Source organism: Macrotis lagotis, chromosome X (genome assembly GCF_037893015.1).
Source record: "Macrotis lagotis isolate mMagLag1 chromosome X, bilby.v1.9.chrom.fasta, whole genome shotgun sequence".
Taxonomy (NCBI): domain Eukaryota; kingdom Metazoa; phylum Chordata; class Mammalia; order Peramelemorphia; family Peramelidae; genus Macrotis; species Macrotis lagotis.
This window is the reverse complement of record NC_133666.1, coordinates 519,383,487-519,410,533: the sequence shown is the minus strand read 5'-3', so window position 1 is coordinate 519,410,533 and position 27,047 is coordinate 519,383,487. Positions and strand designations below refer to the sequence as shown.

Sequence of the window (27,047 nt, the reverse complement as noted above, 5' to 3'; positions counted from 1 at the left end):
GCCTTGGGCAAGCCACTTAACCCCATTGCCTTGCAAAAACCTAAAGAAAAAAATCCCTCCAACAATAAGCTTTTTTAATGTTGCCCCTATTGAAAGGTAAGTTCTATGAAGGCAAGGAACTATCCTTTTTTTAACTCTTTACTTTCATTACCTAGCAGAGTGAAAGTGCAAAATCTTAGGTACTTAATAAATGGATGCTAGATGGAAATAAATTTGTATCTGAGCCCCCCAAAAGTAACCCAATCCATATCACAGAAATAACAGATGTTCTAATTAAATAGTTTTATTGAAAAAATATTTACATTTTCAACATTAGATCATAAAAAAAATGAAAACAAAAACAAATTCCAAAGTATTTTTAGTCAATTTGAAAGCATGTTTACAGTGAACTGTTGTCACCCTCTGAAAAGCATGGATTAAGTCAGAATGTACCAGATTGATGTTTAAAAGGTGGGGAAGGGCTCACATGGAATGCACTGGAGTTCCACAGTGTTTATGCCACAGATCAATGGCTTTGCTCACAATTGCATCTGAACTGTCCTGAGGGATCTGTGCAAGAGTAGAAAGAAAATAAAAGGGTCCTTGTGAAATCTGTTCATTTGCAATCACAAAACAGAAGACAAAAACACTCCATTCACTATAGTATAGAAAATTCTTTCCAACTGGCTTTTAAATTACTACTAAACGAGGGAGTGGGAAGACCAAAAAAGTAGGAGCAGATTAAGATGGTACAAGAAATGTTCTTATGCAAAAAACAGGAACAACTTCCAGATCCTTGCAAACCTCTTTTTGCTATGTTACCTAACTATAGGAGATTCCGAGCCACAGAGAAAAAGAATACCATGTGTTTTGGGGACTCGGTAGTTCCTAGTCGATATTGTTCATTAATAAACTGGAAATAATAAAAGACCTGAAGAATTCTCCCAGACTCTACTTAACTTCCAATGACTCCTGTTCAATTAACAGAAATTATTCATGCCAAGGCACCTCAAAGATTATACTAGGAAGACAGTCCCATTTTGCATGCTCCCAAATCCATGACTGCATGCTGCCCAGGATATCACCTTCAAAGAATGCCAAGGATAATCTGATTCTCAGACAAAAGTTCATTTTATACCAGTTTTGCTTTGGAGAAATAGCAAAGAAGTCAAGGAAGAATCACAGAAAGTCAAAGTTGGGAAACTCCTCCAAAGTCATTTGGTCCCAACCATACCTAGGAAATTACCTCTAAACATCCTCAAACATCTTAATTGGGGATCAGTGAACTTGTTAGTTACTTTTTGCTTTTTTAAAAATTTTGATTACTAATAAAATATAATTGGTATCCTTGATAATTTTATATATTTTATCTCAAGCATTTAAAACACTATCTTTAGAGAGTTACACAGGCTTCATTTTACTGCCCAAAGGTGTTCATGACACAAAAATGGTTAAAAAATCACTAGTCTAGAGTGAAGGGTGAAACCCTGACTTCCTAAGGCAGTCCATTCCATTTGAGAAAAACTCTTGTCAAGAAATTTTTCCTTACCTCAACAACTGATCCTAATTCTGCCTTTTCAGGTAAAGCAAAATAAATATAATCTTCTTCCTTTGTAGCCCTTCAAATATTTGATGACAGCTACCATACCCTTCACAAATCACCTCCTCTCCAGAATAAATAGTTCATTCAGCTGATGCTCCAATAGCATGGTCCATATGCCCTTCACCATCCAGAATACATGCTTAAAGTTCTTCCTAAAAAGGGATACCTAGAGCTAAACATTATATTCCAGTGAAATGAAACTATGCCTCTCTTAACATATGGGAAGACCAAATTAATTTGTTATTTTGTTGTGGGGTTTTGTTTTTTGGTTGCTATATCACAAAGTTGGAACCATCTATGTATGGCACAGTAGATAGCCTGGACCTGGAGTCAGGAAGCCTGGACCTCTTCTTCCTGAGTTCATCTAGTCTCAGCACTTATTAGATGTCTGACCCTGGAGAAGTCACTTTAGCCTGTCTGCCTCAGTTTCCTTATCTTTAAAATGAGCTGGAGAAGGAAACCACTCAAGTATCTCTGTCAAAAAAAAAACCCAAATGGGTTCATGAAGAGTCAGTCACAACTGAAAAATGACCAAACAACAAAATCTCAGTCTATTAACTCATATTATCATCACAATACACTAAAGTCCTTCTGCCTTTTTCAGATGAAACTGATATCTAGCTATACATGCTGGATCCTTGAGAAGTTGCTTTGTTGGGGGGGAGAGCATTAGGAAATTTTATTTTATTGTAATTTACTTCATAATTTTTATTGAAGTTCCTTTTTTAAACCTTGGCAGAGGATTTTACATTTATACAAATTTAATAAGCATTCCATCTAAGTGGGGTGGGATTCTATCCATCAAAGCAAAGGCACCATTTACTGGAAAGTGTCCTTCTTGCAGTTTCACAACTAGTATTTACTGGAGGCAGGATTTGAGTCAGCATCTGATTGACTGCATATTTAACCCTTTGTTCATCCTTCACTCCAGTAACCAATACTTTGCATTTATCTTTTATTATATTCCCTCTTATTAGATTCAGCCCAGTTTTCTGACTTGTCAAGACCATTTTGAATCATCACTCTTTGTTAGCCATTTCTCCCATCTTTGTGACAGCTGTAAAGTTGATGAAAAATATGAATTATGTCTTCTAATCCTGGATAAAAACATCAAATGGTGCAGAGATAAGAACAAGGCTCTGGGAACAATACCTTCATGATCCTTTATGAAACCAATAGTGATCCATTAAATTAGTTCTATATTTTGGGACTGATCATTCAACCAATTTCAAAACCACATAACTGTAGTATCATCTAGCCCACTTCTTGTCAACTTGTTCACAAAGAATGAGAAATTCTATCATTTGCTTTGCTGAAATCTAGATTAACAATATCTGTAGTCTTCCCCTTAACAAATTTTATCCTCCAGTAAACACTATAATTTATTATTGGGAGCAATAATGTTTACTGGGACAATCTGATTAAGTGGAGAATCTATTTTGTTAATCAAAATAAAATAAATGCTTCTATAAAACAAAAGGATTAGACCAGAATAACTCTAAGGCCCCTTCTAGCTCTCTGTCTTTTGTCATTCAGTCCTATCCAGCTCTTCATGACTCTGTGAACCATAATACACCAACACAGTTCCTGGAGTTTTTTTTGGCAAAAATACTGGAGTGTTTGAAAATTCTTTCTCCAACGGATTAAGGTAAAAAGAGGCTAAGTGATTTTCCCAGGGTCACACAACCAATGAGTGCCTGAGACCACATTTAAACTCAGGTCTTCATGAGTCCAAACCAAATGCTCTATTCTCCAAGCCATCTAGATATTTCAAATTCTCTATCTGTGCTCCTATAATTCTATGAAACAATTGCTAGATGAGCAGATGAAGATAAAATTCACTTACATTTTCCAAAAACTTTGTGATTTTTTCAGCATTGTTCAATGCCATTACTTTTATTTTAAAAGTTAATAAAATTTCCACTGCAACGAAAACTAGGATCTTGCAAGAACCACTTATTACTTTGTCCCAAACTCTATAAAAAATAAAAAATATTTAGTGTTATTGCTGAATTTTAAATTATTGGTTTCCTCAAAATACAAAATTATTCATTGCTTTAACTATTAAGTTTTTCAGAGAATCATCACTAAATTTTTAAATTAACATTCATGAAACATTCAAATTCATTTGAATTTATCATAGATATTATTAGAAATTGGAAGGAAATAAAGAAAAACAACATCTAGATATGCCATTCTACAATAAATCTAGTAAAAAATCTCATCTCTAATTTCCTTTGAAATTGGAGATTTACCTTCCCCCACTCCTTTGCAAAAGTGGAGAACTTTAGGGGTGATGCATTATATATGATAGAATTTTTTTCTAACATTTGTTAGTTTTACAAAACAGATTTTCCCTCTTTTATATTCTTTATTATTAGGGATCGTTCTCTGTAAGGAGGAGGGATATATGGAGAAAAATAAATGATATAAAAACAAAAGAATAATAAAATTTATTTTTATTATGTAATTAATGCAAAACAAAAGAAATGGTTGCCTAAATTTATGCTCTGAAACATAATAAAGAATTCATTTTCTTTGACCCAGAGATTTCATTGCTAAATATAAAACTCAAAGAAATCAACAATAGAAAGTTTATATATAAACAAAAATATTTATAGTAACTCTTTCTTTCGGACAAAGAACTAGAAATAAAGAACATTATCAAATGGTGAATGGCTAAACAAATGGCACATGAATATAATGGAATGTTACTAAACTATAAGAAATGAAAAATACGAATAATGAAGAGAAACATGGGAAGGCTTATAGAGACTGATTAAAAAACAGCATGCACAATGTCTACAATAAAGCAAATGGGAAGAAAAACAAAACTATCCGTAGAATTATAATGATTCAATCTGACCTTGAAGAAGTGTTTAGAAAACACATTTCCAATCTTTCTTTGAAGAAATGGGTAACAATAGGGTGAAACAGCATACAATGGATACACTATCCAAGTTGTTGATGTATAGGTAAATTTTGTTGAATTGATTTTTACAAAATCTTTCTTTTTGATTCTTTCCTACAAAGGATGAATCATTAGGTAAGGGAAAGGATGTATTCAGAAATAAAGGTATTGTAAAGACAAAATATCTCAGTAAAAATTAGATTTAGTTTTCAATACATGATGATTGACTGGCATGGTATTCAGTTCATTTTCTTTATTAATCAACTCACAGTGATACTGCTGTGAAGTTGCATGTCTCTAAATCCATTCCCAAAACTGAAGTCTACTATATTCATAAGTAAGAAAATCATCCTATGCAAATCCTCAGAAATTGTATCTCTTTTGAGTTTTATGATTTGCTGTTCAGTTATTTCAGTCATATCCCCATTTGGGGTTTTCTTGGCAAAGATATTGGAATTGTTTACCATTTCCTTCTCTAGTTCTTTTTATAAATGAGAAAACTAAGGTATATATAGGGTTAAATGACTTGTCCAGGGTCACCTAGTTAGTACATATCTGAGGTCAGATTTGAGCTCATAAAGATGAGTCTTCCTGACCACTTCTGGAACTCTATCCGACTGTGCCACCTGGCTGCTTCTTTATGATTTGACGGACCTCAAATAAGAAATCATAATAAATCATGTAATGTTATACTTTCTTAAAACTAAACATAAGTAGCATCATTCTGCTGTTTGCAAAAGATGACATTTTAAAATCAATATTTTTCCTGAGCAGTACATTCATTCATTCTTTTTTTCTTTTAATTATTTAACAAATATATATTAAGTGTTAAGTGTTTTTTGCTCCCAGCCCTGTACCAGGTGATGAGGAAAATGCAATGAGAAATAAGAAAGCTCCTTTGAGGAATTTGTTCAATCAACCAATGAATTATTTATTAAACCCTTCTTATATGACTGGCATTTGTGGGCACTGGGGCTAAATAGTGAATGACAATCATTATTATTAAAAAATAATTAATAGTAGGAATGACTATATTACTATTTTATTATTTTATTTATTATTTTATTAGGTGTCATAATGATATTAATGATAGTAATAGCTATCATTTATATAATTCCTTAAAGCTTACACAGTGCTTCACATATATTAATCTCCTTTGATGATCACATCCCTGTGGGGCAACTGTGGTTATTATCTTACAGATGAGGAGACTAAAAATGAGAGAGATGACTTGTCCAGGGTCACAAAACTAGTTAGGATCTGAAGCAAGATTTGAATGGAACTCGATCTCAATATCCAGTACCCTGTCCACAGCACCACCTAGTGGCCAACAAACGATACCATCTTTATTTTCACTGAGTTTACATTGTAACAAGGGAAATAACAGGCACTTATTAAATTTATACAGAACAAATACAAATAAATAAGAAGTAGTTAAATTGAAGTATAAGAGGAGGGGCAGTTAAGGGGAGATCAGAGAAAGTATCCTGTAGAAACTAGGTGGTACAGTAGATAGAGCTCAATGAATCTAGAATCAGGAAGACCTGAGTTCAAATCTAATCTCAGGCATTCTGGTTGTGTGATCCTAGGCAAGTCATTAAACCCTCAATTTGCAGATGAGTTTCTTCATCTGTAAAAATGGGGATCATTGCCAAGGGTAGTTGTGAGGATAAATGACATATTTGTAAACCATTTTGCAAATCTTAGAATACTAATGTAAATTTGAGATATTATCATTAACAACATCGGTCAAGGCACCTTATGAGGTAGACGTCAGGAGACTATATATTTCAGACAAAGAGGATAACCTGTGCAAAGGCAATGTGATGAAGGATGGTGAATTGTATGAGGAACAGAGAGAAGGCTATTTGAGCTGCTTCCCAGAGCGCAGGACAGGAGTAATATCCAGTGAGACTGGAGGTTGTGGCAAGATTATGAAGGCCTTAAAAGTTAAATGGAAGAGTTTATATTTGATCCTAAAGACAATAGAAAAGCACCGGAATTGACTGAATAAGGAAATGATATGCTCAGTTCTGCACTTAAGAAAAATCACCTTGAATTCCTCACAATCACCTCCTCATATCCAAGTTGTTGCCATGGTCCATCGATTTCAACTTTACAATATCTCTCCAATATGTCCTCTTTTCCCTCCACTAACATAGCCTCCACGATGGCACAGAATCTCATCACCTCATGGCTTGATTATTGCAATAACTTCTTGAGAGGTCTCCAGATTCAATTCTTTTCCCACTCCAAATCATTATCCATTCAGTCACCATTACTGATCATGACAAACCCCAGTTCAATGAAAACCTGTGGTTTCCTCTGGCCTCCAAGATCAGATATGAAATACTGTTTGACATTCAAATCCCTTCATAACCTAACACCCACAGCCATCTCCCACCCCCGCACCCCTTTATAATCTTCTTATACTTTCTTTTCTAAGAGTTACTCTTTGATCCAATGACACTGGCATCCTGGTTCTTCCACAAACAAGACAGTCCACCTCTCAGCATGAACATTCTCTCTGGCTGTCCTCCTTGCCCAGAATGTTTTCCTTCCTCTGCTCCAACTCTGACCTCTACAGCTTCCTTTAAGTTCCAACTAAAATCCTATCTTCTACCAGAGGTCTTCCCCAATCTCTCTTAATTCTCTTAGCTATTCTAGCCTAATTATTTCCTATTTACCCTGTATAGAACTCATTTTGCATATATTTAGCTGCATGTTGTCTCCTCCATTAGACTGCTAGCTCCTTGAGGGCAGGAACTATTATTTTTCTCTTTTCGTATCTGTCAGTGCTTAGCACAAGGTCTGATCCATACATAGTAAGCACTTATTAAATGTTTATTGAAAGAAAAATGCTTATTGATTGACTGACTGGAGTAGAAAGAGTCTTAAGGTAGAGAGACCAATTAGCAGGGTACACTGCACTTGTCCAGCTGAGAGGTGATGGACACCCAAGTTACAATAGTCATTGTGTGAGTAGAGAGAAAGAGTCAGATGCAAGAGTAATGTTGTTGAGACAGAACTGGAGGGATTTGGTAACTAAATGAGTATGTAGATGAGGAAGAGTGAGGAGTCGAGGATAATATTGAACTGAAGAGACTTTCTTTGTCAAAAAGAGAAACCCAAAAATGGGAAGGGCTTGAGAGGAAAGATAACAAATTCTGTTTTGAACTTGTTGAGTTTGAGATGCCCAGAATAAGATAGCAATGCTGATAACAGTAGAAACCAAACCTTCAGGACCTCCAAAAGAATTACTTGCCTCTGTAAACTGGATTCAGGTAAACAACCTGCAAAGCACTTCTGAAACCAGAGATCATAAGGCAGTTTGGTTATAGCTGAACACATCTTCATATGATTCAGGAGACGACTGTCTTCAAGATTCAAGTACTGTTCAAAAGCCTTTGGCTAAAGGAGACAGAAATGGTAGAATTTTCTAATTATATTGAAATATATTAGCTGATATATAGGACATGTTGAAAATCTTCTAGGTGTTAAAAACAAGTACTACAAAAAATCTAATATTATAGCAAGTGTTACAAAAAATCTAATACTATATAGACCTAAACCTTGGGCAGACATAGTCCCCTCAAGCAAAAATCTATCAATTGAACTAACCTGATTTAACAATCCTTCTTTAAGCTCTAAGAATCGGAACTAGGGAAAGGATATGAAAAGTACAAAAGAAGAAACAAGAGAAAAAAATAAGAAGTGGGACATGAGGTCCAGGAAAACTAGAAAAGAGGAAAGAAATACATATAGTAGCCTTTTTAGCCTCAGCAGCATTATCTACAAGATGAAATGGCTAGATCAGATGACCTCTAAGGTACTTGTCAGTTCTAAATCTATAACCTTAAAATCCTACTCTATCAAGACCTGGGGTCACTGGTGACCTAGGTCCTTGTCCCAGTTCAGATGCCAATTAGCTATGTGATTTAACTAAATCACTTAACTTCTGAGATCCTCAGATTCCTAGTCTACAAAATAATAAAACACCAAACTATACAATCATGGACAATCCCTCCAAGATTCAATTTCCTCATTGATAAAATGGAGCTAGATTGTTGTCCTCATAAAATTTTGTCCCAGTATATCATGTCAAAATGAGGTTAAAATAGGTAGAGTGCTTTTTAGACTTTAAAAATGCTCTATAATTCTATGGCCCTAATTTTTGTTTCTTAGTTAAAATTAGTGCAAAGAGAACTACCCAGTAGAAATCAGCAACACTTGGAGAAGTGAATTTTTTTAAGTGTTATGGTTTTGAGAACAACAAATTAAAATGAATTTTTAGAGAAATTAAATCAGAACTTTGAAAACATTAAAATTTATATATTTTAATATTCTAGGTTAATCAATCAATGGAGAGTTGCTCCAAGACCATATTTATTATGGTCTTAATGACATTTCCCATATTTTCAAAGATTTTCTGAATTTAGCCACAGGTCATGATGACTTCCACCCAGGCTGAACTTGGTTGAGAGTTTCCTGAACTGCTGCAAGCAAAAATTTATCTCCAGTTCTGGTGATGAGCATGGCCTTTGAGAACCAAAAGTCAAATCTTCATCACTTTGAAGTAGAAGAATCCAACTTTAGCATAGGTTTTCAATTTCATATGTTTGCAGGTTCAGGAAGAAAGAATGAGTGGGATTTAAGAAAATAATATTAGCTGATACCAAGTAATTTGAAGTTTTCCAGTATGCTTTGCAAACATTATTCTATTTAAGCTTTATGATATAATCACTATATATATATATATATATATAAATGATATAATTAATAGCTATACTAATTAATAATAGCAGCCAGAATTTACATAGCATTTTAGTATCTACAAAGTACTTTACATACTTTAATCTCATTTTCTCATGAAATATGAGAACAAAATTTATGAGGACAAAAATCTAGTCCTATTTAATCAATGAGAAAACTGACTCAGAGGGCTAAAATGACTTATCTGTGATCACTTAGCTACTAAATATCAAAGTAAAAGTTGAATCTAGAATTTCCTGCCTTAAGATTTTGATCCACTATGCCATTTCATTGACTGCATTGGGAGCAAAGAAGGGAAAGGGAAGAAGAAGAAAGGAAATAGCTTGAATTGCATGGGGGACTAATTTAGCCTAACCTTTGACTTCTCTCTTGCCTACATTACCATTTATCTTGTACTATATTTATTTGTACACATGTTACATTCTCTAGTAGAATATAAACAGAAAATGTTTGAATTCCGCCTGCATACTTTAGCATAGGACCATGAACAGTGATGCTGACCTAATGTTTATTATATATAACTAAAAAGAAATCAATAAGCTTGTTTACAAAAACCTTTTTTTTTAACAAGAGAATCTTTAAGGACATAATATAGCTATTCTAAAAAGGAGGAAACCCCCTTATCATTATAAAGCCTGAGATGGAATAGCTCAGGGTCTTTAAATCTTATTGTCTGCCCCTTTGTCAATTAGTACAGATTATGGATCCCTTCTTAGAATGATAAATGCATTATGTACAAATACAAAAATACAGAAAAAATGGGATTTCAAAGGAAAGTAATTATGCTGAAGTTAAATTATCAAAATATGGTAGAGAAAGAAGAGGGAACATCCTCTAGACTAGATAACGTATGAAATCCTTTTCTGCTTTATAATTTTATGCAGTTTTGAAAAAGTTCTTTTGTATATGACAGTGAGCTCTTCTATGAGAGAACAAGATTTCAGTAGACCTTCCAAAAAGGAGAAAAGATATTAGTGAGATCCAGGGAATCACAACACTGAAATATACTTAGGGTATTCATTACCCAGGTGTATCCTGTCCTTTTCTGATGCCAAAATGTCCTTTTTCTAAACATCATGTGCCCACTTCCTTAAGACTTTAGAAAGATCTTTGCTTTGTGATTGCAATTTTGTTTGGCAAATCTTCAAAAATCTGAGAAGATGGCAGGATAATGATAACTGCATTTGTAAGAGTGGATAGGAAAAATAATATGTTTAAAAAAGCTCACACTATTTAACAAAACAGAAAAGTTTAAATAAATGAGTTTAGGCAAAGACAAACATCAGCACAATCACTAGTTAGCTTTTCTTCATGCTTAGCAAAGATTTTTCCTAAAACCTCATAACTATTTAGTTCTACTGATATTAAATTCCACAGGAAATTTGAAATCTATAAAATGCCTTGGACAAAAATGAAAGTATCATTGATTACAAGTGCACTATCTTTCTGATGACACACTTTTCTGTTTTTCCTTTAAAAGAGCTGACTCTAGCATTAGTTCAACTTCAAAAATCTAAGAGAATAAGCATCTCAAATTGTGGTCGCCCCAGCAGTTCTTCACTTTGAGTTAACAGTAAACTGTCCAAAGTCCCTGGAATAAAAATGGAAAGTACCTAAAGAAGTTTTGGCAAATTCTGAAGATTATAATTGAGTTATGAAATAAGAATTATTTCATAGTAATGCTTAATAAAGTTTTATTTTAATCAGATCAATATCTTTATCATTATTTGTTATCTGTTTACATAGTCATCCTTATACATATATATATATACATATATATATATATATATCCTTATACAGTGATCATGTCTCTCCTCAAAAGGTGTCAGAATACAGAGAAATGAAAGAAAAGAGAAAGAAATGAAAGAAATAGAGATAAGAGATGGGCAGGTACCATAATGCAGTAGAAAGAACAATAGCTCTTAAGTCAAAGGACCTATTTTATCCTGGTTCTACTTCTCATTACTTCTACCACCCTGAGCAAGTCACCCATATCTCTGGGTCTAAGTTTCCTCTACTGTAAAATAAGAGGGCTAGTTTAGCAGTAGAATGACTTGTTATTGTTTAGTCATTTTCAGTTGTGTTTGACTCTATTTGGGGTTTTGTTAGCAGAGATAGAGGAGTGGTTTACCATTTCCTTCTCCAGCTCATTTGAAGGCAAACAGGGTAAAGTGACTTGCTCAGGGTCACACAGTAAGTGTCTAAGGCAAGATCTGAACTCATGAAGCTGGGTTTTCCTGATTTCAAGCCCAGTGCTCTCTCCACTGTGCCACCTAGTTGTCCTAATGGGATGACTTAGAAAACCACAAATGAACATTATCTCTACTGTATTTTTATTTATTTTCTTAATCATTTACCAGTTACATTTTAATCTGGTTCAATGTGTACTTTGGAGTTTTGGGGGCTGAAATGACCTCAAACTCCCTTCCTACTCGAAATCTAAGATTCTATGAAATTATGAAAAGGAAAAATCTCATCCTGACCAATATAAAGGTGGCAGCCACTCATTTATTTGGGTCTAAGACTAGCCCCTCTTCTACAGGCTCTTGGATGTAACCAAAAGTAATAATTATTAGGGAAAAATCAACTCTTATCGGAAGGAACTCTAAAGGGTCACTGTAGCTCTAGGACACCTATTAGCCCCAGTGTACCCCCAAGACCAAAAAACACTTCTCACCAGCTGGGGCAAGGAATCCCGGAACTTATTATTTAGTTGGTTCACAAAGCATCTGATAAGCCAATAACAGTCAACATTATCTTCAACCATCTCTTCCATAGCTTTGGCAATGGCAAGAAATACTTCATCTTCTGGTTCCTGAAATAAAAAGAACAAATTAATTTGGGGAAGGGAGAGAACATATTTTTCTTTAATAAAATTATATTTTCTTTAAGTTAACTAAGTCTCTCAAATTGGATGTTGACAGCATGCTTTCCCTTGGCATTTTCATCCTTACTCTCTTTCCTGCCAAGACCTCTACTTATTACCTCCAAATCCTTGCCACCTATTCACTTCTTCTGCTCCTAACAAAATGGAGGCCATTGTATGGGAACAGCTCTTTCAAATGTGATGGATGGACTTTATATTGCAAAATCTAAAAACCTGATGTCAGTCCTTGTGTTCTCTGACCTCACTGTAGCTAACGATGCTGATGATGCTTCTGCTGCTGCTGCTGATGATGATGATGAGAGCTAATATTTTTATAGGAATTACTCTGTGGCAAGTATTCTGCTAAGCACACCATAAATAGCATCTCATCTGATCCTTATAACAAATGTGAGTATACATGCATACACATGTATGAACATGTATGTATAAATACGTGTATTTTAAGTGTCTACACATATATATGTTTACACATATTATATATGTGGAGGTGGGGTGAATGGGGGATGTGCATATACATATATGGGTATTACTTAGGACAGCATTTCTGTATATGCACACATTATATGCTCTATTATTTGTGTGTGAGTGTGTATCTCTACATGCATAAAGGACAAACAACAATCTACTGTGTTTATCAGATATATATATATATATATAAGTTTCTTTTATTGAGAGGTAAGACAAGAGTATAAACATTATTCAATTGCTTAGATCACAGAATAGGTGAGAATTTTAAAAGCAATTATTTTATAAGAATTATTATTTCTAAGAGGAAAGAAAAACATTTCAAATATGTTTCTAATACAGAAAATAAACTTGAGCAAAGACCAAAATACTTAAAGCTAGGGAAAAAATAACATCTTAGGAATCAAGTTAAATTTTAATGGCAAAAATAGAAAACTAACTTAAGAAAATAATATTATCAGGGGAGCTAGGTGGTACAATGGATCAAGCACCAGTCCTAGAGTCAGGAGGACCTGAATTCAAATCTCACCTCAGATACTTGACACTTAATAGCTGTGTGACCTTGGGCAAGTCACTTAACCTCATTGTAAAATTTAAAAGAAAGTGACATTATTATTCCTATTCTACTGATGAAGAAGCTGGAGCAAACAGTGGCTTGCTCAGGATCATACAGCTTATAAGAGTCTGAGGCTGCATTTGAACTTGGGCCCAGTGAGAGCATCCACTGCACCACCTACCTGATCCAGGAGTAAATCACATTTAATACTGTTGATAATGCCCTCTGTTCCCTGAACATCTGTGATACCATAGTTTATCATGAGTCTCCTAATTCTCTACTTTTTTTCAAACTCTTCATCTTTTACCTGACCCATAAATATGGATGTCTCCTAAGGATATGATTTTGACATTAAAAAAAAGAGAGATAGAGAATCTATGGCCACTTTCTTATATAGCTGAAAAACCAACATATGCAACAACTAAAGAATGGTAGGAATAAATCATGGTATAATAATAATGTAATGCAATAAGATACTGCCACAAAATTTTAATGTATAAAGAATAAAAAGAAATGTGGAAAGACTTGAAGAACAGCAACCCTCCTCCTCCCAAAAAAAGATAACAAAACACAAAGAAGTGGCACCCAAGATGGATTTAAAGGAAAGCAAACCTACTTTCTGTCTATTTGTTTGATCATTGGATCACAGAATTAGGACTGGATGAGGTTTGAAATGACAGTTTTCTGGAAGGTGGACTCTGACAGATGAGCATGAGAATGAAAACTCAACACAAGGCAAGGTATAGCTCAAGAGGACCAAGGCACTAACTGTATTAGTTTAGTAGGAATAAGAGGCTAATAAAGTTTAGGTGACTAGCCCAATATCACATCAGTAGTAAATGAAAGAGAGATGGGATTTGAATCCAGGACCTCTGGCTCTTTATTAAGGTTAAGTGAAATTTAATGGAGATTGCTGAGCATTCCTATTACTTCCAAAAAGATCCTATTTCCCTTGATGAAAATAATAAAGATGGGGAACTGTCATTAGTGGAAAGGTCTATCAGCATTATCATTAACTGTATAAATAAAGAACAAATTAAGTATCAATCATTCAATAAGTTAATAAACATGGTAGATCTGTCATAAAAAATTAATAAATCCTGGAGAACTCTACAGCTAACTACCAAATCACTAATTTTAGTGACCCTTGAACTACTATATGCTTCTGAAAGAATTATATTTTAATTATATTTATTCCTTTAACTAGTTTCTTTTTTTCTTTCCTTTCTTGTTGTCTCCCTTTCCACAAAGGGGAAAAAGAAAGAAAACCCTAACTTTTTTGGGGGGGGGTTGTTTGTTTTTTTCAGTTTTTACAAGACAGTGGGATTAAGTGACTTGCCCAAGGTCACATGGCTAGGCAATTATTATGAATCTGAGACCAGATTTGAAGTCAAGTCCTCCTGACTCCAGGGCCAGTGCTCTATTCACTGTGCCACCTAGCTGCCCAAACCCTAACTTTTAAAAACCTGTCCCTGGAGGCGGCTAGGTGGCACAGTGGATAGAGCACTGGCCTTGGAGTCAGGAGGACCTGAGTTGAAATTTGACCTCACACACTTAATAATTACCTAGCTGTGTGACCTTGGCCAAGCCACTTAACCCCACTGCCTTGCAACAACTTTAAAAAAAACACCTTTTCCTGCAAATATGGACACAAACATTTGAGGGAAAGATTAATCTGTGATCCTTTTACAACCTAATTATTGTACACTTTCACAATTGTGCTTTCATTCCATTAGGAAATTGGCATGGCAATACTTCTGCTATTTAGTGACTTTAGCTTTGTGATGGCCTTTAAACTGGTCCTGCTTGTTTGTAAATGGCAGGGGGATGGAAGAGAGCAAACTTAAAAGCAAACTCAAAGCAAAGCCACCAACCAGAGGAAAGGAAGGACTTCGAGGTAACTTTCCAGATTCTAGCTGATACATGCGCAGGTAGATGTCCACCTGTGGAGTGGAGTCACTGACAAAACGAATGACTTTCAGGGCGTGCAATATATCTGTATATTGATCCTTCCGGCACATCATGACCTGAGTATGAGATTCATGGTGAGGAGGCAGGATTCCTAGGAAAGAGGAGAGAGTCAAAGCCTGAGATGGAATCAGGAATCCAAAACCTTTTCTAATAAAGGAGAAGAAAATCCACAAAATTAAAAACAAAAAAATTTGCTTGGTTCATACAAAAGAATTCATAACCATATTTATTAACTGTAGAGAATCACTCTTAGGAAGTTCTTTATCAGAACCCATTTTTCATATTCTTACTACTGAAACATTGGTAAATCATAGCATTGGTCACATGAACTTAAAATTCCATGATACCAAAAGGATCACATCCAAGCTCCTTGAGGCAGGGACTATCTTTTTGGCTCCTTTTGTACTCTCAGTGCCTAGTACTGAGTAATATTAGTAGGAATTTAATAATTGCTCATTGATTGATTGACATGATCATAGATTTAGAGATAGAAGTCCAATCCATAATTTAACAGGTGAGGAGTCTAAGGCATTGATAGATTCAAGTGGTTTGCTGAAGGCCCCAAAGATCAAAAGTAGAGCCAGATTCAAACATAAGTCTTTTGATTCCACAACTAACCAACAAAAATTAAACACCCACAATAGGTTATGTGTGCTGGGTAATAGGGGCACAAAACCAAAAATAGAATAGTCTATCTTCTCCAAGGATTCTACAGGATATGACAAATGAGTGAATACAGGATAATTTAAAGAGGTCAATGAAGGCTTTACAGCTAGAGGGTTTAGGGAAGGCTTTCCATATGAACTGAGCCTTGCTGGAAGCTAGAGATTCCAAGAGGTGAGGGAAAAGTACATCCAAAGCATGGGGGCAGGCTGTGAAAAGGCATGGAGAAAGACAAAAGATTGTTGAGTATGGATACACAAAGAAGCCTGCTGTGGCTTCAATGTGTTTCAAGGGAAATGAAATACAATAAGACTGTAAATATAAACTGACAATAGACTATGAAGGGCTTTAAATACAAAATATGGAATTGATTCTTAGCCAAGAAAGTATAATCGTCAAATCTGTGCCTTAGTAAAGTTATTTTGGCAGTTAGTTGTGTAGAAAATGAAATGAAAAGAAGAGATTAAAACTGATTCAATTAAAAATAATCTAGACAAAATGGAATGAGCTTTGGTGGTGGCAGATGGAGTGGAGAAAAGTAAATGATTAAGACTTAGTTTCTGATTAGTGATGGAGAAATGACTCTAAGCCTATGAACCTAAGTGACTAAAAAGATGATAGTACTCTCAGCAAAACTGAAAAGTTAAGAGGAAGGATGAGCTTAAGGTTCTAAATTCTTAAGTAAAGTATTTTATATTGTTTTTGCCTATTTTTCTTTTGATATATATATATATATATATATATAATGTGTATATATATATATATATATATATATATATATATATATATATATATATATCTTTGAAAGGGGGTGTATATTCATTAAAGCATCATCTCTTCAGAACATCTCTCCAAATACTGAGGATGGAAAACCCATGGCAGTGTTGTAAGGAATAATGAATATGAAAATTTCAAAGAAAGTTAGGAAGAATTGTATAAAATGATGCAGAAGGAAGAAAGTAGAATAAAGGGAACATGTAAATGGTACAAATTTAATCAACTCCAATGATCAATTTTGATCCTCTAAAACATATTAGGAAAACACATTTTCCACAAGCACAATAGTGCACCATTGGTGGAGCTGTAACTTGGTCCAAACATTCTAGAAAACAATTTGCAATGATACTGAGAAAATGAATAAAATGACCTTGCCCTTTTATAAGAAGATCCCACTGCTAGTAATATACCCCAAGGAAATTAATGCTTTTTAAATGGTCTCAAATATAGTAAAATAGTTATAGTCCATCAATTGAGGATGGTTAGTCAAGCTATGCAACCTTTCCAGGGTCACAAAGCAAGTGTCTGAGGCTAGATTTGAATTCAGGAAAATGAGTTTTCCTACTTCAAGGCCCCGTATTCTATCCACTGAACCATCTAGCAACACTATAATGGAACATTACTGAGATATAAGAAATATATGATGAATACTTGAGAATATTTAAAGACAGACATATAAATTAATGCAAAGTAAAGTAAAATAGAAACAGAATAAAGTAACTATAACAATGTGTAAATGGAGAGAATAATAATAATACAATTAACACTGAATCTAAAAATTTTTTTTTAATTTAAAAAATGCTAAATACTATCAATTTATGGTGATCAGGTTTGCCTGCAAAGAAGAGATGAGAGACTACACCTCTATTTTTTTTTTCTGCAGAGGTGGGGGACTTTAGGTATGGAACCCTACACATAATGATGGACATAGGCTTGTTATTTTGATTGAACTGTTTTTTTCCCTTTAAAAAAATTTGTTATAAGGGATGACTTTCTAGGAGATGGAAAGTGACATATTAGAATTCACAGGTGAAATAAAAATGAAAACACTCAATATATTAACCAAAAAAATATTTGCTTCTCTTAGTATAGTTGTGGAGGCCTACCTGAGAGACAAAAATTACATATGCTATGCTGTCATTTTGTCAATTGTTGAGTAACTTTTTTCTTGTTGCAACTGAAAAGTCAATGATGAAGAGGATATATTATGAAATGCGTGGTATAAAAAATTAAAGCCAATAAGAAAAGGAAAGGAATGAAAAACAATATGGTAAAAAGGAAATAAAATTTGTCAGGGTACCCCACGATCTAGATTCTATTCCTAGTTCTATAATCAATTATCTATATAATCCTTAGTAAGGTATAAATCCTCTCTTTAATCTTCTTATCTCAGAAATGGAACTGTGATGCCTTCAAATTCCAGATTTGTAATTCTACTTTTGAACACTATTGGAAATAATTTTCTGGATATTCATTTGTCTGACATAATCTTCACTTAATTAACTACATTTTGTCAAGCTGTGATTAAGTCAAAAGAACATTTAAGTATTCTCTAAGTTTGGCTTAATATAGATCAAAATGTTTCATCTGAACATCCATCATACTACCAATAGGACAGATGGCTTTCCCATGTTAACCCCCAATCCTCTAACTCCACTACCCAAATATACATACACAGACAGTACTGTTTGTGTATAGACAGTAAGGCTGCTGTCTATGTACAGTATCTTTATTGTCCTTTTTGGTAGATTAACCCAAATTAGGGGAAATTTCATAAAGAACAAATGGCATGATTAATATGGATCTATGTTTAACATCATTATATATGTATAGCTTATTAAATTGCTTTCAGCCAGGGCTAGGGAGATGGAAGGGAGGGAGGGAGAAAAAATATGAAACTCAAAACCTTCTCAAAAATGACTGCTGTAAATTACCATTGCATGTACTTGGAAAAATAAATAAATAAAATATTTTTTTTAAAAAGAAGAAATAGCAAAGGCTCTGCACTAGCAAAAATCTGTCCTGTGTAGAGAGCATTAAGAGTCAGTCTGATGCTATGTTCACTTTTTATAAAACTTATGTTTTTCCTTCCTATCTCATAGTTTTCTTTCCCACCCCTTAGTTTAATTCCTCTTACACAAAATGATTACTGTGTAAATGTTAAACACAGATATTCACTTATCACTTTTATCATCCCATAAGGAGAGGGGAACAAAGGGAGTGTGGTAAAAAAAATTGCACAATTCATAAATTTGCAAATGGATGGAATGCTGAAAGACTACCATAGCATGTAATTGGAAAAATAAAATAAAATTTCAATTAAAAAAATGTCAGCTTGGGTAAATAGAAAGTTATTTCTCCAATTATATCTTAAAACACATGAAAAAAGATGTTTCTAGCCCAAAGCTCTTATTTTTCAACATGGTTCCTAGGTGTTCCTAAATTAGACTTAAGAGGAGATATTTCCTTTCAGCTTTGTAAGTAATTGGTTTTATAACAGTCTCTGACTAGGCTCTGGGCAGGATGGGTTCATCCATCAGGTCTGAATGAGTAACAAGAGGATATTGTCTGAAAATGAATTGCCACTTTGGCCCAGAAACCCTAGTGATGTCTGTCACTCAACAAAATTTCTATCATTCACAAGACTGTCAGATACCCAGCACTCCTGAGAAAGTAAATATAGCAAAGACTCTTCTTTCAAAGGCCTGGAAGAGTAAAAACTGAAACTTTCCTATCCTATTAACACTCTGTATCCAAATCCAGAGGTCACAATCCCAATCTTCACACATCTCCAAGATTTTTCTAAAACTGTTACCAATTATTTCATCTTCTTCAATAGAGCTCCAACTTCATTAAACAACTAAACACAATTAAACAATTAAAAAACACGAGAGAAAAGGTGGTTGTACTAGAAATCCTAAAAGTGATAAAAGGATATGGGTGCCATTTGGCATTGAAAGAATTCCCTTACAGCAGTGAAAAGAGTTGGGCAGGTAGATGGTGAAATAGATAGAGGCCTGGAAGTCAAGATTTGAACTCATCTTCCTGAGTTCAAATCTAGTCTCAGATACTTACTAGCTGTGTGACCCTGAGCAGGTCACTTTATCCCCTGTTTGTCTCAGTTTCCTCCTGTAAAATAAGCTGGACCCGGAAGTGGAAAACTACATGTGTCAAAATAACCACAAAAAAGGTCACAGAGAGTCAGACACAAGTGAAAAATGACTGAACAAGTGAAAAAAGTGATTGATTTATAAGGATGACCTGAATCTTAGCTTTTTTTTATATATCTACCTATGTAATTTCTCTGGGCCTCAGTTGCTCATCTATAAAATAATACAGGTGGATGAATTAGATTGTCTTTGATGTCCCTATCTATAAGCCTACTCATTAGAGTTTTGTGCAAGTAATGAGTAAGCTTCTTCTGCCATAGGAAATAGACTGCCTTCAAAGTTCCACCTTCCCATTCAGTGACCAGGACTTATACTGTTAGTCACAAAAGTACTTTGAGAAATAACACTATTCACAGTCCTTCAGTCAGAGAAACATTCTCCTCACAAAGGAGAAAATTAGCCAGCTCCCTGGCACCTAATAGAGAGGTACAAATATTCCACAAGTTGGCCATGACCTAAAGTGGATCATTACCCATCTAAGTCCCCTTTCCATTTGATAAGACATCAACTTATCCTAGCCCACTATTCGACAAGGTTAAATCTCTTTCAGCTCCTTAAAATCCTACCTAAAAGCACCTTCCACACGAAGCCCCGGTACATGGATGGGAGAGGGAACCGTTGACTAAATGTACAAAGTTTCTCAATGTCTAGAATAGGAGAAAAAAAACAAAGAATTAGAATAAGACTTTATATGATACTGATAACAGAATTAAAGAAGTAAGGCATATTTCTTTTTATACAACTGAATCTTATACAACTGAATCTTCAGATAAAGAGATATCATTTGGCCAAACAAGGATGGAACTGGGAGTTTTTTTACTCCGGTCATATAGTATAATGAATACTAGTCTGAATGGGTGTGTCCAATCAGGGAAGACACAGAATACTATAAACCCACTCTTATGGAAGGTGTTCATCTCCACACCCCAGAAATTGATATCTTCCTATGTATATTAATTATTCTTGATAATTAGTTGATAAAGTCAATTGTTTCTTGAAATCTGGCAACCAAGAAAACTGAATTATTTCAGGGTAAATTGGAGCGGTAAGGCTTGCAGAAAGTCAGAGATTTCTGAAATTTACTTCCCTGGCAATCCATGACATTTCCAACTGAACTCTGTTGACCAACTCTCAGGTTCTAGACTATCATAAATGCTGAAAAACTTTGAAGGGCAACCTTGGGAAACAGATGAAGTCCTCAAGGATCAGAAAGGAAGAATTATCTTCAGGAAGTTCTCGAGTAGGAGAAAAAGGTATTCTTTCCTTTCCCTTGCCTTGTTCCGCTTCTAATTCATAGTCAGCGGTAGAAAATAAGCCTTTCCCAGCTCCACTCTAGAGCTAGCTCTGCAGCAAACTAAATCTAGGAGAGCCCATATGAGGTAGTGCAAAGAGAACAGCAATGGGTATCAGTAGGACCAAGTTCTAATTCCCATACTGCCCCTCAATGTGAGATCTTAGAAAAGGTCTACTTAAACTCCCTGGGCCTCTTTGTTCAGCTCTCATATTGCACAAATAGAGATAACTTCTATTCTGTAAACCACCTAGAGAGAGAATTGCATAAGATCAGAAAGTCTTTTGAAATTTTTAAAGCACTGAAAAAGATAAGGTATAATATATACCTATACCAGGGGTCCATGACCTTGTTTTTTAATACTTTTATAATTTATTTCACTATAATTGATTTACAAAGCTATGTATTTTATTGTATGCATTTAAAAAGTAGTATTCTGAGAAGGGGCCAATAGGCTTTGCCAAAGTACCCAGTAGGTCCCCCCCACACACACACACACACATACAGAGAATTCATGATCTCCAGAGAAAGAACTGTGGCACTTAAACAAAGTCCAAAGATTATTATCTTCAATTTTTAAAAGGTCATCTTATGTGTTACATAATTTTGCTATCTCTAATATTTCCTCTCTTCCTTAAGGATATGCTTTTTCTCTCAAAACATTCAATTTTGAGCTAGGTAGCACAATGGATAGAGCACCAGCCCTGGAGTCAGGAGGACCTGAGTTCAAATCTGACCTCAGACACTTAACCATTACCTAGCTGTGTGACCTTGGACAAGTCACTTAACCCCACTGCCTTGAAAAAAACAAAAAATTCAATTTTGATATATGTATATCATGGAAACAAACGTAAAGACTATCAGATTGCCTTCTGTTGGAGAAAGGGGGGACTGAAAGGAGGGAGGGAAAAAATTGTAAAATTCAAAGCCTTGCAAAAAAAATGATTGGTAGAAACCACCAGATAGTGCTGTGGATTGCACTCTCAAGTTAGAATCAGGAAGACTCATTTTCCTGAATTCGGATCTGGCCTCAGACACTAGCTGTGTGACTCTGGGCAAGTCATTTAACCTTGTTTGCCTCAGTTTCCTCATCTCTAAAATGAGCTGGAGAAGGAAATGTCAAACCACTTTGCCAAGAAAACTCCAAAATAAGGTCATGAAGAGTCAGATATGACTAAAATGACTCAACAAGTGTGACCCAAGGGGGAGAGAGGAGTAGTGTGGTAGGGGAAAAGGAGACAAAAAATATATATATATCTGTTCATAAAAACCAGCTGTGGAGGGCAGCTAGGTGGCACAATGGATAGAGCACCGGCCCTGGAATCAGGAGTACTTGAGTTCAAATCCAGCCTCAGACACTTAATAATTACCTATCTGTGTGGCCTTGGGCAAGCCACTTAACCCCACTGCCTTGAAAAAACTAAAAGAAAAAAAAAACCCAGCTGCGGTGACTGTGCAAATTAGTACAGTCTTAGAGAAGAAGCCAGCCATCTGCCTGTGGATTACTCTACCAGATTCACAAGATAACATATGGACAACACCCAAGCAAGTGGTCATATCTTTTGATCCAGTAATCCTAAGGCAGCACAGGGGGGGCAAAAAGTAAAGACCAATTTTACAAAGATACATGATTGAGAGTAACAATGTTATTTTTTTTTTGCGTGTGTATGTGTGTGTGTGTATGTGTGTGCACCTGCGTGTGTGCTATTTCATCAATATGGGGAATTTCTGGCAAGAAAATGTCATTTGTCCAATTCAAACTGGGAAATCATATAGAACCTGCAACCCTATGTCATTAAGAGTATCCCATAGTCAGTATATGTCAGAAAGGGAACCAAGAGAAGGGATTTACTGACTTCAGAGCTATCCATCTACACATAATGTTTCATTCAATGCCTCTAATTATGGTTGTGGATGGGTGTGGATGAATATACACATATGTATATACCTACATATATGTGTATACATACAGACATGCACATATATACAAATATAAGATGTGCATGTGTGTGTGTGTGTGTGTGTGTGTGTGTGTCAAATACCTAGTATTCCAAGAATGGCTAAGTTGATCATATTATGACTAATTTACTATATAGAATGACAAATATAAAGGTATCTAGATATAAGCAATGTAATAGAAAAGGGAAAAATCAGTCTTCAAACTGATTATGTTAACATAAAATAATGTCTCTATAAAACCAAAAGGATGGAATATGATATATTTTTATTTTATTTTTAGCTGTTGTTAATGTCTATATTGACTGTTATTAGAGATCAGAATTTTTTTGAAGTATATTTCCAGACAAGTACAGAGGTATATACCTTTAATCTCTCTTATTGAGGAGGTTCAAACTGGAGGATATTGTGAGTTCAGGAGTTCAGATCTGCAATTAAGCTGAGCAGGTATACTCACTAAATTAATAAGATACAAGCTGTGAGGGGAAAGAAGATCCCCACCGGACTTCCTGAAGATAGGTAAACAAAGCAAGTTGGAAAACAGAGAAGGTCAGAGATCCAATGCAGATGAGAATGGAATTGGGTCTGCATTTCTGGCCAGGGAAACCCAGTCCAAAAACCAACAAACAAACAAACAAAATAAAGTACATGTCTAAATGCAATGGTGATGGATACATCAGATAAATGAAAATAATAAAATAGACTAATAAGAAAGAATAAGGGACTTAAAAGGAACTCAAAAGTTCCTTAAAAAAATAAAATTTATACTCTGCCTCAAAATAAGATTAAAAATAAAAAACTGACCATTCAAATTTCCCTTAAAGGTACAATCTGTGGTTATCCTTCCACTCAAAAACATATCGAGTGGCAATTATGGTTTGATCTACTTTAAGGTTTTCATAGGCTAGTTTATCTTCATGTATCTGAATCATCCTTTGACACTTACCCAGAGGATCATCTTTGAGGAGTATTTCCAATGATTTCTTTTCTTCCACACCACGAAATCCAACTTTCTCATAATATACTGAACGAAAATTTCTCTGAGAGTCTTCAGACATGTTTTACTGTGGAAAGAGAGTGGTAAATAGACAAAAGCATTGGGAAAGAATTATAATGAAGGGAAAGTAAAGAGAATTTTTGTGTTAATTTCACCTTTGCAATCAAAGTAAAAGCAAAACAAATATACCTGCCCTTGAATAAAAGACTTGAAAAAAGTTCTTTTCTTTTTCAAAGATACTGGAATGGTCTGCCATTTCCTTCTCCAACTCATTTTACAGAAAAGGAAACTGAGGCAACAAGTGCCTTACTAGGGTAACACAGTTAAGCAGAGTCTGAGGCCAGATTTGAATTCAGGGAAATGAGTCTTCCTGATTCGAAGTCCAGTGTGCTATCCACAACACCACCTAGCTGCCTCAGAGTCACACTAGCATGGGGTTTTACATATGAACTTATTTTTGCTAATAAGATGGGGGGTGGGATGGAGCCTCAGGTACTTTGATTTATAAGTAGTACAGGACTTTAATCCCTGTTACTGGGAAATTGAGGCTAGTACATTTTAGGAATTCAGGAATTTTGATCTATGGTAGAAAGAATATCACAGATTGGGTGTCTGTGCTAAGTCAAGGAACAATCTAACATTTGTTTAGGAGCAGGAGGCCTCTGGGCTGCCTAAGGAGGGACAGACTGGTACAAGTTGGAAACATCATTTCAGAGTTTCCATGCTTAGCAACAACAGGATCACATTCATGAGTGGTTGCCACACTTCCAACTCGTGAAGGATACAGATACTCAGTTTCCTTCTACCTCACTTAAATGGAAGTCAGCTATCTTGCAGCAGAACAATCTCAAATCAAGATATCTAAGTGCATATATATATATATATATATAATATGTATATATATGTGTGTGTGCACATAGATAAGTTTGTATTAATATATTAACATATACTCTAGAATAATCTAATGTGTGATATATAATATACTTATGATTTATTATATTAATTTATATATTTTATATACATAAATGTATACCATTACTCCAGATATAAGCTGCCTTAACCCTTACTCCTTGTCTCTCATAGTGCCACTGAAAATAATGTTCTTAAAAAAGATTGGCAAAGTGATGAAAATGAAAAATGAAATGTTAAGAAAAAAATATTTTCATTTTAAATAGATGTCTAAAATTTTTCATAGTGAATGTACTTCAAATATATTAATATTTTATAAATTAATTCAGTTTATAATAAAAGATCTATATATAGAAAATACATTTTCCCCCTTTCAAAGAGCACATATATTAAGGCGATGTCAATAGGAGAGTTCCTATGAAGTGAAACCTTATTTATTATTAGTTTACTCACAATTTTAATAAATATCTAGCTTCCAAACTCACCAAAAAATAATAGGAGATAGAAAGATTGCTCATAGAAAAGTTTGATGTGAGCAGCAAGCAAAGACAGCTCGTTGGGAAGAAAGAGACAGAAAAATTGTAAAAACAAACTTGAGAATTCCAAAGGCTGAAAAAGCTGTCTGGGGTCATCTAGTATATACATTGACTCTATATATGTCAGTGTCTCTGGGGAATAATCATTCATCATTTTGTCTCAACAGAGTATACACATTAATTCTGCAATGTAATATAGTAGCTAGGGAACTAGACTTAGAATCAGGAAGATAGGTTCAAATCTGCCTTAGATACTAACTAGATGTGTGATTCCGTGCAATTCACTCTCAGGCTCAGTTTCCTCATTTGTAAAATGAGAGTATTGTACTCAACAGTCTCTAAAGTTCTTTCCAGTGCTTCTCTTATAGAGCTATGAATTGCAAGAGTACATAACTTACATTCAAGACTTGTTGAGTTGTTTCAGTCCTGTCCAATTATTCTTGGCAAAAATACTGGAGTAGATTTTACAGATGAGAAAACTGAGGCAAACAGGATTAAACAGCTAGCAAGCATCTCAGACTGAATTTGTCAGATCCTCCTGACTCCAGAAACAGCCCTCTTGCCACTGCACTTATAGAGTTGAGAATTTCATAATCACAATATTTCCAGATTCACTAAAATACAAAATTTCTTTTGAGAAAGAACACTTTTTTTAAAAGGTACATTTTCTCATGGAAAATCTAGGTGTGATTCAACTGAGATCAATGTATAACATGGAACCAATGTAAACACTAACAGAATGCCTTCTGTGGGGGGTGGGGGGGAGGAAGCAAGAATGGGGGGGGGTTGTCAAACTCAAAATAAACTCTTTCTTTAAAAAAAAAAGGAAAGGAAAGAAAATCTAGGTGTGCAGTCATAAAAGCAACCTTTTCCCAAGATGTCACAGGTAGAAGTAGAAAGAGAGATGGATTTGGAGTTTAGAAGACCTGGCTTCAAATTCTCATTCTGCCACTTACAGTCGGTGTGGCTCTGAGCAACCAAGGAGTCTGGATCTGGGTTTCCAAACTGTAAAATCAGGAGGTTGGACTAAATGGCCTTGAAGCACCTTCCCATCTCCAAAGAGCCGGTCCGAGGCATTCTAAAGCCCGTTCCCCCAAAGGCATTTCCTTGGAAGCCCCGTCCTCAGTTTAAAGTGTTACCTCATTTAGGCAAGGAGCTAAAATTAAGGGAAAAGCATCTTACATTAGCGGAGCATCTTGAGGACCTTCCCAGAACGCTACTAAATTCGCTCCCGCAGCCTGCCGAGCTCAGGCCCCAGACAATCAGTCTAGGATAGGAACTAACCCGTGACTCTAGGGGTGGCGGCAGACCAGGAGAGACTTCACGGAGTAGCCGGAGCCACCAGAAACCAGAAGAAAGGGAAGGGAGGGGAAGAAAGGAGGGCAACAAACAGGAAATGAGCGGTGGGGGCAGATGCAGGGAGGCAGGGAGGAGGGGGGGGGTCTTCAGACGGGCTCGGGATCCAGAGGCTCCATCCTTCACCCGGCTGAGGAGCGGGCGGGGGACAGGTCCCCAGAGGCTTGGTCACCTGCGGATGGCAGCGGCCCGAGGAAGCCGAGGCGGAGCGGCGGCGGCGGCGGCGGCGGCGGCGGCGGCAGCGGGG

The 27,047-nt window shown here is 35.4% G+C and overlaps 1 protein-coding gene across 5 annotated transcripts; it reads right to left on the bottom strand.

Moving 5' to 3' along the window:
• TBC1D7 (TBC1 domain family member 7) lies at nucleotides 1-27,047 on the bottom strand. Of its 5 annotated transcripts, XM_074207690.1 has the most exons (9): nucleotides 26,729-26,965; nucleotides 26,401-26,600; nucleotides 23,949-24,066; nucleotides 20,322-20,402; nucleotides 15,049-15,236; nucleotides 11,944-12,081; nucleotides 7,759-7,904; nucleotides 3,429-3,558; nucleotides 1-549 (listed from the first exon to the last, which is right to left on the bottom strand). In XM_074207690.1, the coding sequence occupies exons 3-9, from the start codon at nucleotides 24,058-24,060 to the stop codon at nucleotides 463-465; spliced, it is 882 nt and encodes a 293-aa protein (XP_074063791.1). In that variant the 5' UTR covers nucleotides 24,061-24,066; nucleotides 26,401-26,600; nucleotides 26,729-26,965; the 3' UTR covers nucleotides 1-462. The 5 variants fall into 5 exon arrangements, with proteins under 5 accessions (XP_074063791.1, XP_074063793.1, XP_074063795.1 ...); XM_074207692.1 differs by lacking the exons at nucleotides 26,401-26,600; nucleotides 26,729-26,965 and adding an exon at nucleotides 26,973-27,047; XM_074207694.1 differs by lacking the exon at nucleotides 26,401-26,600.

Excerpts from the sequence above, each read along its gene's own strand:
- TBC1D7 (XM_074207692.1), bottom strand. The coding sequence starts at position 24,060 with ATGTCTGAAGACTCTCAGAGAAATTTTCGTTCAGTATATTATGAGAAA. Across the intron at positions 20,403-23,948 it reads CCTCAAAGATGATCCTCTGG|ACATTGAGAAACTTTGTACA; the intron begins GTAAGTGTCAAA and ends CTCCTATTCTAG. Across the intron at positions 3,559-7,758 it reads CCTGAATCCAGTTTACAGAG|AGTTTGGGACAAAGTAATAA; the intron begins GCAAGTAATTCT and ends TATTTTTTATAG.